Source organism: Leptinotarsa decemlineata, unplaced genomic scaffold (genome assembly GCF_025532065.1).
Source record: "Leptinotarsa decemlineata unplaced genomic scaffold, Ldec_3_MD MMD2_tig00000008_RagTag_RagTag, whole genome shotgun sequence".
NCBI lineage: Eukaryota > Metazoa > Arthropoda > Insecta > Coleoptera > Chrysomelidae > Leptinotarsa > Leptinotarsa decemlineata.
The window spans coordinates 1,606,452-1,619,460 of NW_027412537.1; the positions used below are offsets into that span (position 1 = coordinate 1,606,452).

General features: G+C 33.8%; 1 protein-coding gene across 1 annotated transcript; it reads right to left on the reverse strand.

Annotated features, from left to right (window-relative positions):
* Positions 1 to 747: 747 nt before the first annotated feature.
* LOC111511653 (uncharacterized) lies at positions 748 to 12,567 on the reverse strand. Its single transcript, XM_074170837.1, has 5 exons — positions 12,411 to 12,567; positions 8,150 to 8,313; positions 4,790 to 5,012; positions 3,918 to 4,035; positions 748 to 952 (listed from the first exon to the last, which is right to left on the reverse strand). Exons 1-5 carry the CDS (start codon positions 12,451 to 12,453, stop codon positions 811 to 813), a joined length of 690 nt encoding a protein of 229 aa, XP_074026938.1. The 5' UTR covers positions 12,454 to 12,567; the 3' UTR covers positions 748 to 810.
* Between the last annotated feature and the right edge of the window lie 442 nt (positions 12,568 to 13,009).

The following is a 13,009-nucleotide window of genomic DNA, read 5'->3' on the forward strand; positions in this document are numbered from 1 at the left end:
TGCATTATAAAAATTCGTTATGAACATTTTACCTATCATTTCCATTTTCCTTAAAAACTAATATTTTCGAATAATGGTAGACATCTCAGGATAAATGTTGTTGAATTAACGTTATCATTATTATTTCTGCTTTGATAATTATTCATTTCAAATAATGGTGGACGAGCGGGTTTGATGTCGTCAAGTGAAACTACATTTTTATCAAGACTCGTTGCTCCGATCGACTTTCCACACGAGTACTTTTATTCATAAAATTGTCCAAGTAACCTTAATTTGTTGAAAAATATTGAAAAATATCTGTCATTTCAAAGTTTTGGGGTGTGGACCATCGGGGGTAGTCCGTTCCTGACTTTGTAGCAAAACAACTGACTCCTGCATGAAAGCTAGCTCATCGAAGGAATTCATTTGTTTAGTCAATTACCAAAATTTAGATGATTTTGAATATTCACTTGAAAAGTTATCAAAGAAAAACATTTTTCATTTTGTAACTTCGAGGGCCCGTTACTTGGTAACGAAGGATTTTAGGAAAAAAAGTTATATGAAGTACTGGTGATATTTTGACCCCATCTATACATTCCCGAGAGGAAAAGAGGAAGTCCAGGGACACCCTGTATATATATATATATATATATATATATATATATATATATATATATATATTTCCATTTCCATATCCAAGAAACTATCACTACACTAGGGTCTCAATCTGCCTAATCCTCACGCTGCGAAGGTAAAAAATACAATATGTTTGTTTCTTTTTACATACTTTTATTGTTATTCTTCATACAAACCCTTGTCACAATTAAGGAATTAGGCTTTGTTCAATGCATCGCAATCATCTTTGATGGCATCTTCGATAGCATTCTGAAAATGAAGGTTGGCATTCTTGGTGATGGGGTTTGTACAACCGCCTTCGTGCTTTGCAGCACAGCTTTTCACTTTAGGTACCAACCTAGAAAAATAAAATTTATATATTAGAAATCAATAGATATATATGTAACGACAATGCTTGGATCAAGTTGTTCGCCCCAAATATATATATTCATTCTTTTGGAATTCAGTAGTCAGATGAATAAATAGATCCCATTTGATCGCATTACGTAAAATAGTTACTTTTGTAACAATAATTCAAAACTGATTGTTGATGCACCGTTTGGAACCTTTGGTGTAGTAATAAATATTACTGGAGTTTAGTCCCAACACCAAACAGTTATTTTCAACACCTCGACACGTCTTTCAATCACCAAGTGATCATCTTCAAGGGGGAGATTAAACTGATCACTTGGTGATTGAAATACGTGCCGAGGTGTTGAAAATAACGGTTTGATGTTGGGACTAAACTCCAGTAATATTGATTGTTGGTACAAATCATGAAATTATAAAACAACAACAAAAATTAATTGTCGCTCTGGGGCGAATTCATTGATTCCAGCGGCGCATTTGCTTCTTCAGCTGCAGAAAAACCCGAAAAAACCTGCAGCACCACATCATCTGAAGATCTTGATCTGCCAATGTCCTCTCTCTCATTAAACAAAATATAGGATGTCTCCAAAGGCTCTACTAAATTCACTGCATCGCCAGAACAATTAGTGACACGACTAACGTCAAATTCAAACCAGTCCGTTTCGTCTTTGACCAAAGCATAATAATGACCAGAGTCATCGCCAGGATCACAGTGAACAATGACTGCATGAAGATTATCATAGTGGTCTGCTAGATCGAAGTATTCATCTGTTTCGAACCTTCGTTTGGTGCTTCCGTCAGAGGTTGAGTCATGTTGGTTGTTGATTGTTGAAATTGAAAGCTTCATTTATTTTTGAAATTGTTCTTAACTGATACTCAGATTCTAGATTTCTATGATTAGCACAAAGTTCATTGACAATTTATAAAAAAAACTAATCAATACAGTTCATTGTATGATTTTCACTATAAGGGTTTTACAAAAACCGCGATACGTGTTTCGCTATACAATAGCTTATTCAAACATAAGGTTGATGCTTGTTAAACCCTTATAGTGAAAATTTTTTGCCAAAAAAATTATCCTATCAAATTTGTCTATTTCTATTCATGTGTGTCGAAATAACCAATGAAACCATCATTACACTGATAACTACCCATGGATAGTTTTCACGGGTAGTTATCACTTATGTCATGACATTGCTAAGCAACCAACACAATAAAGTTGTTTGACATTTCAGTAATTCAATTTATTTCGAAAATGTCACTTCCTCGCTTTGGTGTTCAAAATGATGCGGCAATTGACAAAATCATTGAAGAAAATACACCAAAAAATACTGTCAATAGTAAAAAATACACTTGGAAAATATTTATGGAGTTTTGTGACGCCAGAAAATATGAATTGGATGGAAATCGTACTCTCGAAGAGCTTGCATTAATACTCAAGGATTGGGCGATTAATATGAGAAAAAAGGATAGCACAGAGTTTAAGGAGGCTACTGTTAAAACCGTATGGAATATAACAAGCAAATTATTACAAGAAAAGTATTACAAGGAATATAATATCATGCTAGATCCCTTTAAAAGTGTTGCATTCAAACAAGCGCGGAATGCACGCGACGCAGCACGAAGAAATTTACAAACAGATCCCACTAAACGCAAAACAAGCTCAGTACCATTAACTTCAAATGAAATGAGTAAAATTATAAACTTTTGGGATGAAAATACCCCTATAGGACTCCTACGCAAATTTTATCACATAGCAGCGGTGGAATTGGCTTGGAGAGGTGGTGAAGGTGCTGCTTGCTTAGTTGATTATTTTCATATCGAAAAGGACAACAATGGATCTCCAACTAATAGGATAGAATATAATCCAATTTTCAGTAAAACCTGCCAAGGGGGTTCAAAGAACTGCGCCTCTAGCAAATGGTTAGTTCAAAATAGTGATAACAATGCTTGTCCTGTCAGATTATTCATTAAATTATTATCAAAACGAGGCACAAATATCAAGACAAATAGACTATTTTTGAGGCCAAATCGTCACTGGAAGACAGGAAGCGATAACTGGTATGACAATATGCCTCTGGGTAGAAATATAATCAACGGATGGACGAAATCTTCTGCTGAAGCAATTGGCTTGGATACGAAACACAGGAAAATAACCAATCACTCTAATAGAGCAACTGCAGTCAGTCAACTAGCTAAGAGTGGAGTTCAAGAACAGCAATTGTTGAAAATTACTGGGCACAATAATGGAAATTCCATAAAACCTTATTTGAATATTGATCAGGAACATCATAACCAAATAATCAATAGTATGCGTGGAAACACCTATGCAGTAACCGAGGCAAATACAGCAAGATCAACGGAATATCATTATACGAATTGTTCTTTTAATAACTGTGTGTTCAATAAATAATTTTGTTCGAATTGCAAAAAATTTTCTCACCGAATATCCCTCGAACATTGATAAATAACTCATAATTTTATCACAACTTCCTCAAGCACGTTATTTTAGGTAACATCCGTGCTTTCGAAAACTGTGATAAAATTATTTCGTTAGTTATCAATGTCCTTGGGATATTATAGCTGAAAATCATACAATAATCTGTATTGATTAGTTTTTTTATATGGATTTTCATCAAGTATCGGCCAGTTCTATTCCACAATTTATTTTGTGAAATGGATCGCAGTTCACATCGTAACGGTGAAGAATTCGCGACACTCTCTTATAAAATGAACTGCGGAAGGTTAAAAGTCTCAATGAAATAAATTTGGTAGTTTTCTAATTTGTATGAGAATTCTATACTCAGGAATCGCTTTACCAACATATGAGAATCTCAGATGTGTCAAAATTTTGAGAGGGCTATTAGTTATTATAAAAAAACAAAAATTATTCCACATTAATCGCCAGCATAGAAAGTTGGATTGTATTATTAGAGTCAAATTATGATACTTACGAACATATGAGACTTTTTGAAGGCAGTTGATCCTTGTGACTGACGATAGTGTCCTTAACTGCAGTACATTCTGGCGATTTGTTAGCTTCTTTATTCATCACACAAGGATTGAACAGTTCTGGAATTGAAATCAATGTATGGTATCTAATCAAATGTTGAAATATTATTTGACTTATTGTTGGCAGATTTTTCTGTAAAGAAGTCATCCTGAGCATTCATCCGTGAAACTAGCGCTATTTTTGGGAATCCATGATACGTTTATGAGCAAAAATATATGCAGTCTTGCAATATACGAGACATTATAATTTGAAGCCTCAAAGAAATGAACGAATGAATATTCTTGCAGACAACCACAATCAGCTCTGCAACAGCGATATATAGATTAGTCTGGGAACGTCCTGAAGAATGATACTGGTGGGAAAATTATATTGAGTATTCAGTAAGACACTGTAGTATCACAAGCTACTGCTTGATGAATGTGCTAGCCACAACATAGATGTGCTCCAAATGAGCTTTGGCGGTGTCTTTGGTGGAAATATTAGGAAAACATACTCAAAACAGGATCACCTACGGATATTTAAGCTGGATGCAGTACTATTCAGAAGAGTATGATGAACATCCAACATAAACAAAGAAAATGATTGTTGAGTTAGAAGTTACGAAAACACGAAAAGAAAAACGAAGTTATCCCATGAAATTGTATAGTGTTTTTCGGAGACTTGGATGAAGGCTGCTCCAAAGCAGCAGAAAAAAGTGTGAGAGAAGAGTTTTCAAAACCGCAATCTTTTCTGAGGATTTTTATTCTTGACTCCAATAATATATTATATTTAATACTTGGAAATCAATTGAGTTCAACTGAATTATCAACTTACCCAATATTTCTTCCACTGTGGAATTGCATGCCTGGTCTATAACAACCCAAATAATTTTTGACAGCATAGCTGGAAGTTCTTTGGATTCTTCTGGCAAACAGCTAGCGATTGCTTCTACTCCTGGTTTAGTGCATTTTTGTCCATTCTTTCTGAGCAGAGAGCAGAATGTTTCGGATCCAAGTTCGATTTGTTCGATACATTCTCCAATTTCTTCACCAGCACGCTAGAATTTATTAAGTAAAGTGAACATACACTCAAACTATGAATCTCTAAAAAATTTTCTTATGCTTATTCTGTAAGGTACAAAAATTTATCAACACTCAGTCGTTGATTATGGTGAAAAAATGTTTTATTTGATAGGTTGTAATGCTTTATTGCTTAGAAAAAAATAATTTGAATAATCGGTACAGAATATTTCGACCTAGCCGTTTCGACCTCGACTATTTCGACTTCAGGTAACCTTCAACCCCGAACGTTTCGAACCTGTAAGTGAAACCTATTTTCAACAATGTTCTGTATCAGCCCCATGATAACAATTCTCCTCAACAACTTACATATTGAGGCGTAAACAAATCACAAATATGTGTGTTGAAAAAATGACAACAATCACTCTCGAGAAATAACTAATAGCGATATAAAAAATTACGATATTGTATGAATATTACTGGAGTTTTTTCCCAACACCAAATCGTTATTTTTACACCTCGACACGTGTTTCGATCACCAAGTGATCATCTTCAAGAGGAAGATAAAACCTTCCTTCCTCTTGAAGATGATCACTTGGTGATCGAAACACGTGTCGAGGTGTAAAAATAACGATTTGGTGTTGGGAAAAAACTCCAGTAATATTCATTACTACACCAAAGGTTCCAAACAGTACATCACAAGTACGATATTGTATAGTTTTTTGATAATCATTCCTAACAACCAACTAATCAGTTCATAACTGAATCACAAATATGTGCCACCTTGTTGAAGTTACATCTGTCAAATTAGTTGTCATTTATTCAGTCTGTTTTGCCAAATCACCATGGACGTTCAATGCATCCACAAAAAGTCACTGTTTGGTGTGGATTTTGGACTGGCGGCGTTTTCGGTTCATATTTCTTTGGCCAGGCCATCACTGTCAACCGCGAGGACTATAGATCGATGATTCACAACTTCTTTCAGCCTGAATTGGATGATCTGAACACCAACGACATGATACGCGCCACAGATGTCATATTAGATACTCTGCACAAACGATTTGAGGGCATGCTCATCTCACGAGGAGGTGATGTGAACTGGTCACCGATTTGACCCCACTAGACTTTTTCTTGTGGGGTTTTCTTCAGTCGCAGGTGTATGCGACTGAGCCACAAACTACAGTGGTCCTCAAAGCCTACGCAACCCATGCAATCGGTCAAATTCAGCCTAATTTATGCGCCAGTCCTGGAAAATTGGACGTTTCTTGTGCGCTTCACCCAGAGAAGCCGTAGCGGGCATTTGAACGATGTTATATTCCACACTCACTCCTTTCTCATTACTTTTCCATTATATACTGTATTAAAATTTTATTATAATTTTCAAATATTTTTTCAAGGTAATAGCATTCTGATTAATAACGAATAAAGTAATACAAATTATGAAATTATGAAAGTCGGGGCGACTTCATCAATTCCAGTGTCGCATTTGCTTTTTCAGCTACAGGAAAACCCGGAAAAACCTGCAGCACATCATCTGAAGATCTTGATCTGCCTATGTCTTCTCTTTTATAAAACAAAATGTAGAGTGTATCCAGAGGCTTCAATAAATTCAGTACATCGCCAGAACACTTCGTGACACGACTATCGTCAAACTTAAACCAGTCTGTTTCGTCTTTGACTAATGTGAAGTAATGACCTGATTCAACGCCAGAACCACAGTGAACAATGACTGCATGAAGATTATAATAGTGATCTGCTAGATTGAAGTGCTCATCTATTTTGAACTCTCGTAAGAGTTTGGTGCATCCGTCAGAGGTAGAGTTATGTTTGAAGATCATCAGTGTCATTATTAGATTGACTGGTGCCTCAAATATACTTGTTTTCTTATAATAGTCATTTCGTTTGGCGCATGTTTGGTTGATCATCATCCGTTAAAAGTTCCATTTTCAGATGATTTGACAATAAGCTTTGCACGGACTGGTTATCAGTCATATTAGGAAACGCTAGTTCCAGAAAATCACATACATTTTTGTTACGTCTTGAATATTTACTACAAAGTGAATAAGTGAGGATTTTTCCAGCAAAAGATCTACAAACACAAGACGAGATAGACTGTATGAAATCATTCAATCCAGAGCGGTTAGGAGTATTGATTCTGCTATTTGTTTGAAGAGTATTTAACAAGAATCCCAAGAATTCGGAGCAATCCTCTTGTTGTCCTAACGAATATCTAGTGGACTTCAAAGACTCCAGGAAATCGGTTGGTGGGAAAGATGATACATTTTTTCGAAACTGCATCTGCATGAACAATTGTTTAAGTTTGGTGAATAAGTAGGAAACATTCTCGTTCTCGTTCATTGTTGAAACCTCGTTCTTGAAATTCATCGTAATGAACAACACTTGTAAAATGCAATTCATGTAGCAAGTGTTTCCTAAATTATCTAACCCAATTTTCTTCTCAAGATTTTCAGAGCAACTGTCTACTGATTCATAAGGAAGAACATGTGTCGCAGAATCTGCATCAGAACCATTTCTCAAGCTGCAATCGATTCTTCCAAGTGATGAAGGGTTTCGTAGAGGGATCGATTCAGCTCTTGCTTCGTGAAGCTCTTCCACTGAAGGGTAACCAGAACCACGAGGACAGCAGCTCATATTTGGGAGGCAAGAATGACCTAAGTCCATATCACTTTATTGGAAATTCATTATAATTTTATAGATCTATTCAAAATGAATTTCATGTATGTGTATTACTATAACGAAACAAGTACTTGGGTACGTTTTACTGTCCTATTAATTTACTAATTATTTCAAAATGTATTCATATTTTGTAAAGTGAAAAAAGTTATATTTTTATTATTATTATAATGCCATCAAAAGGTCTTTCAAACAAATTTGAAGATAGGAAGCGCTTAATGAAAGACCATGTATATCACAAATATGTGTGTTTTGAAAAAATAATTTTCGTCAATTATCTTTAATAACGTACTAATTAGGGTATACTCAGATCAATAATATGTGTGTTGTTGAAAAAATTATTTTTTGTCAACAATTTTTCCGAATAACTGAATAATTAGAGCGTTGCCAAATCACGAATATGTGATTTAGCTTTTCTCTTGAGATTAATAAACGTCCAATCATAACTAATTAGGAACATTATTCGGTACGAAATACTCACTTCTAGTTTTTCTTCGATATCAGGGCATTTGTCCTCTGTCTTTTTGATCAATGTCATTATGTCAAAAACAATGGTACTGTTGAATTTATCTTGGACGTACTTTGCAATTTCTTTAACATCTTCTTCCTCGAAAGATGAGGATTCTTTGGATTCTTCGGCCCACGCTGTAACGACAATAATATTCGAGAATTTGAAAATGTGTTTACCTTCACAAGAATAGATACTTATAGAGGCCGTTTCTTTTACCATGTGATAACATTGCTATATTCTAAACCGTAACAGATACGAAGACGATTAAATGGGTGAAAAGGTAACTGTCATCGGGAACAATACAATGGTCGAAGAAAATTTACGGGGACTCTCGCCCTTCTCGAGTTATACGGGAAAAACAAAAAATGCTGTTTTTCGTTTTTTTTTCGAATAGTATTGTTATTTCGGAGAATATCTAAAAATAGAAAACAAAAATGTTATTGTATTCAAAGTGTACTATGACAATGTGATAATAAATATTCGATAAAACATTTCGTGATCCCATCAACTTTTTTTTTAATACGGACCTGTCTTTTTCATTTACAGATATTGATAAAACGTTAAGTTCACAATCCAAGGGTATATAACATTTGATATTTTTATAGCGTTTCATTTTAAATAACTACCATCATCAGTGACAACAATTTTAAATTACGGTCCTGTCGTTACTTCTTTTGTAAATTGTTTCGATTTCTCCAAATTCTAATTCAGACAACCCAATACATTCGACAGGTGGGTTTCTATGACCGGAAAAATGAATGCGTTGTTGATATCCGTTGAGAACTGTCAGACGTTTATAAACATAACTAAGATGTAATCAAATGATGAAAGTACTGATATACTATTTAGTTATGCAAAATTAAATAGAAATCCTCTTTTGGCAAGGAATATGTATATTGAGCTATACCCGAAACGTCGTATTTCGAACATCCAAATGTTTAGACGATTAGAAAGAAATTTGAGGGACTATGGTGCATTTAACAGAAAGAAAACAAGAAAATGTGGGGTTACTGGAAGTGTGAGGATTCAAATGAATGTTATGGGTAAGCAAATAATACTACATGAAAATTTACACAGTGAAAACATTTTTTTATTAAGGATTGACCAGTTACAAAAATTACAAAAATCAAGATTGTTTTTTACGAAAAATTGCCCACAAAGTGAGGATTTCTGTAAAATCCACCAGAACTATTTTGAAAAATAACAAATATAAATGCTACAGGAGTTGGAATTATTTGTAAAAAAAATAATATGGATGGACGAAACAACCAACAATGGTTGGTTTAACAGAAATATCCATTATAGGTGGAATAATAGGAATGAACATTTACATAGGGAAACCAATTTCCAAGAAAGGTTCGAAATAAATGTTTGGTTGGGAATTGTGGAAACAAACATCCCTAGCCCTTTCTTTTACGATGATCTTTTGAATAGTGAAATGTATCTTCATTTTCTATTCAATAAATTCTATGACTACTTAGATGAATTGCCACTGAATATCCGCCATGAAATACAATATTTTCAACAGGAGGGCGCTCCTCCCCATAATGCAGCAATAGTAAGGGAACATTTAGATGCAATATTCCCAATAAAATGAATTGGAAACAATAGACCAATTAACTGGCGAGCTCGATCCCCAGATCTTACTCCTATAGATTTTGTTGTCTGGGGATACATAAAGAATAAAGTTTCTTCAACACCAAGTACAGATATCGACCATCTCAAACAAAAAAAAAGAGATGCACGTATTAGTATTAAATCTATTATGCTAGAAAATTGCCACAGAAATTGTCTGGACTGACAATTTATGTGCATTCAACTCGAGCATTTAATGTAGATTGCCATGTAGCTTTGATTTTCCGTATTGGTTTCGTTTTTTTCAAAACTTCATGATAAAATAAATTGTTTTTCTGTTTGATTGTTGTCACTGATGATGGTGGTTATTTCAAATGAAACGCTAAATAAATATCAAATGTGATACACCCTTAGATTGTGAATTTATCGCTCTATCAATATCTGTAATAAAAAAAGTTGATGGTGGTCATATTGACACAAAACGTTTTTTCGAATATTTATTATTACATCGTAATAGTTCACTTCGAATGAAATAAGATTTTCCTTTTCCATTTTTTGATATTCTCCGAAATAACAATTCCATTAGAAAAAAGCAAAAAACACCATTTTTGGTTTTCCCCCTATAACTCGAGAAGGGCGAGAGTCCCCGTAAATTTTATTTGACTATTGTATTTCTGTTACTGTTTAGAATACAGCAATGTTATCACATGATAAAAGAAACGGCCTGTATTGTATTAGTTATTATAATAAAATTAGTCACCAGAAACATGCTTTTTCGATTTAAAAATTGCCACTGATTTCAGTTTTCCGAATAACGGTGGAACAATCGACAAAGTATTAGCCAATACTCTTGTTATGACGAGATTGACGTAACTTCATCAAACTTCAGTAGTTAGCCGTGGTGAAAGAGAAACGGGAACATTGTCACGGATCTTTTGTTTTCAATGTCAGATTGAATGAGAAATTAGCTAGTTTCCCTGTTAGTTTTTCACTTTGTTTGTTGATAATGTATGCGTTTCAAAGATATTCAAAAGTAGATACTGTTCAAGCAAATATTTGAATTTTAAGTGAAAGTATTCGTGGAGTTCTCCAAAAACGGAGATAATTTGAAGTGTAGGGCTGTGAATCATTCGAACTTCATTGTGATTTCAAAAGAAAATTTCAAGTTTAATGAACAAATATACTTCACTGTCCTTGCGTTACTGAGTAAATCAAATTACAACTCTGAGGACAGATATGCCACGGTTTTTCTATAGTACAAAAAATGAAGAAAAGAGATAGAAATTGGTGTCTTCAGTGTACCTATGAAGAATTGGTGTTTTATGAAACTTGTTTTCTTGAAGATGCCATTGAAAATAGTTCACCGGTTTTTCCAGATGAATCTATTCAAATTGACTTGCTAAAAGTTACAATGTTAGTGAAAACTACAGTACCTTCAACTGAAGCAAATCCACAAGAATATAAACATATATGCTTCTTCAATGAACTTGACTTTTGTGTCTTATACCATATCACACTTTTCGAGCTCCGAGAAATATACTCAAAAAAAAAACAATTCTGATACTTACTTTCAAATAACTCTTCGGAATTGTTCTTCGTTTTACAGAATATTTAAAAAAACATATTTTCAGTAAAAAACCACACAAATGAAAATTTCTCGAAATGATTTTTATTCAAAAATTACTTTCTTTTTCACCTCCTTCACTTTGAAACATGACTTATAGACACCCTATATAGTGAAATCCGAGATCAAGTACTTGATTATTTAATTTCTTCAACAGCGTTTTCGGTCCTTGAATATTTTTGGAATTGAATTCTACCAGATTTTCTGTATTTTATAAATATTACTGACGCTTCAATATCAACAATACTACCATCTTCGTGTATTTTCATATAGTATGGCCCATTTAAAACGGAAGCACCCTAATAAAAATTATATTTTTCAATCCATTAGGAGGACATTATGGTCAATTTTTATAATTTTTCGAAGTCAAAAATTAAAAAAATGTATTTGCAATTTTGTTTGAGGAACATCCGACCGCAAACTGAATATACCTAATTTTGAAATAGTTTAGACAAAAATTACTTTGAAATGAGTTCTTCGTTGAAATAACATTCTAAAAATAAAATATTCAATTATCCCACCGATTCAATTCCAGAACCCCCATCAAAATCCTGAGTAGTTCACTGGATTCAGCAGAATTGTTTTGTTACTCTCCAGAATTTCATCAAATTCTGTTGAAGAACAGACGTAAGTGAAAATGTTATAAGTAAAGAAGAAGTTATAAAATTAAGAACATATCATGGTGTGTAGGCTGTCACGGCCGGTGTCTTAGGAATTGTCAGATGTTTCTAGGTTAGCCGTGGTCTGCATGTGTTTTTATCTAACGTTTCGTCTGCTACTGCGGCAGATATTATCAGAGGCCATGCGGCAACTTGGTTGAGTAGCGAATAAATTCCATTTTATCTTTATATTGTCATTAATGGAACCCACTTTTCTTTAGAGTCACTACGAATACTAATAGAGTAATTAATTCACATGAAAAATTATAGAAACTCGTGTTTAATTTCATTGAAATAACAGAAAATGAGAAACGATAGCTGATGATTAATAGAGTTTGAACCAATCCGTTATTAAGAAAATTGTGGCACTTACATGTGGCGAACAGAAAAACTGCTAACATTACAAATGTCTTCATTTTTTTTCTGCCTATTCAGTTCTGTTGCAGAAGAAAGCAAAACACGTATTGTATAGAACATCTTCTGCAAAGCTTTATATATCTCCAGGTTGAGAAATGTTTTGAATTCGTGGATGGCAAGAGGTCAATCTTTATTAGATATATGATGCTGAATCAATTTTGTATCAGAATGATCCTAATCGTTAAAACAAACAATTTTAAGTTTTGATGTCTTTCAATCCAATGATTTCGTAATTATATTTTTCAAATTATGCATTTTTCTAAGAATATTCTTGTTATCATGGTTGAGAAATAGTCCGGTATAATTTTTTTATTTTCAATCAAAAATATTTTTTCTTGATTTGCTATTTGGACATTCAATTTATTTTTTTATTCTTTTTCCCCTTGAAAAATGTATGTTCATTGAAATTTATTCAATTAAGAGTGCCAATATTCGGGGCGTTGCCAAAACTGCCTGAGCAAAAGCACAAAAACAACTGCTTGTCTACAATTTTATGTACGCTTAATGAGGTAATAAGCGAACTTACAAAGTCCGCCATTGAGGATGAAAGTGTTC

What these genes read in the sequence shown, in the direction of transcription:
- LOC111511653 (XM_074170837.1), bottom strand. Translation starts at nt 12,453, where the DNA reads ATGAAGACATTTGTAATGTTAGCAGTTTTTCTGTTCGCCACAT. An exon ending in ATATCGAAGAAAAACTAGAA is followed by an intron (nt 5,013 to 8,149) that starts GTGAGTATTTCG and finishes AATAAATTCTAG; the next exon opens with CGTGCTGGTGAAGAAATTGG. An exon ending in CACAGTGGAAGAAATATTGG is followed by an intron (nt 4,036 to 4,789) that starts GTAAGTTGATAA and finishes TTTCAATTCCAG; the next exon opens with AACTGTTCAATCCTTGTGTG.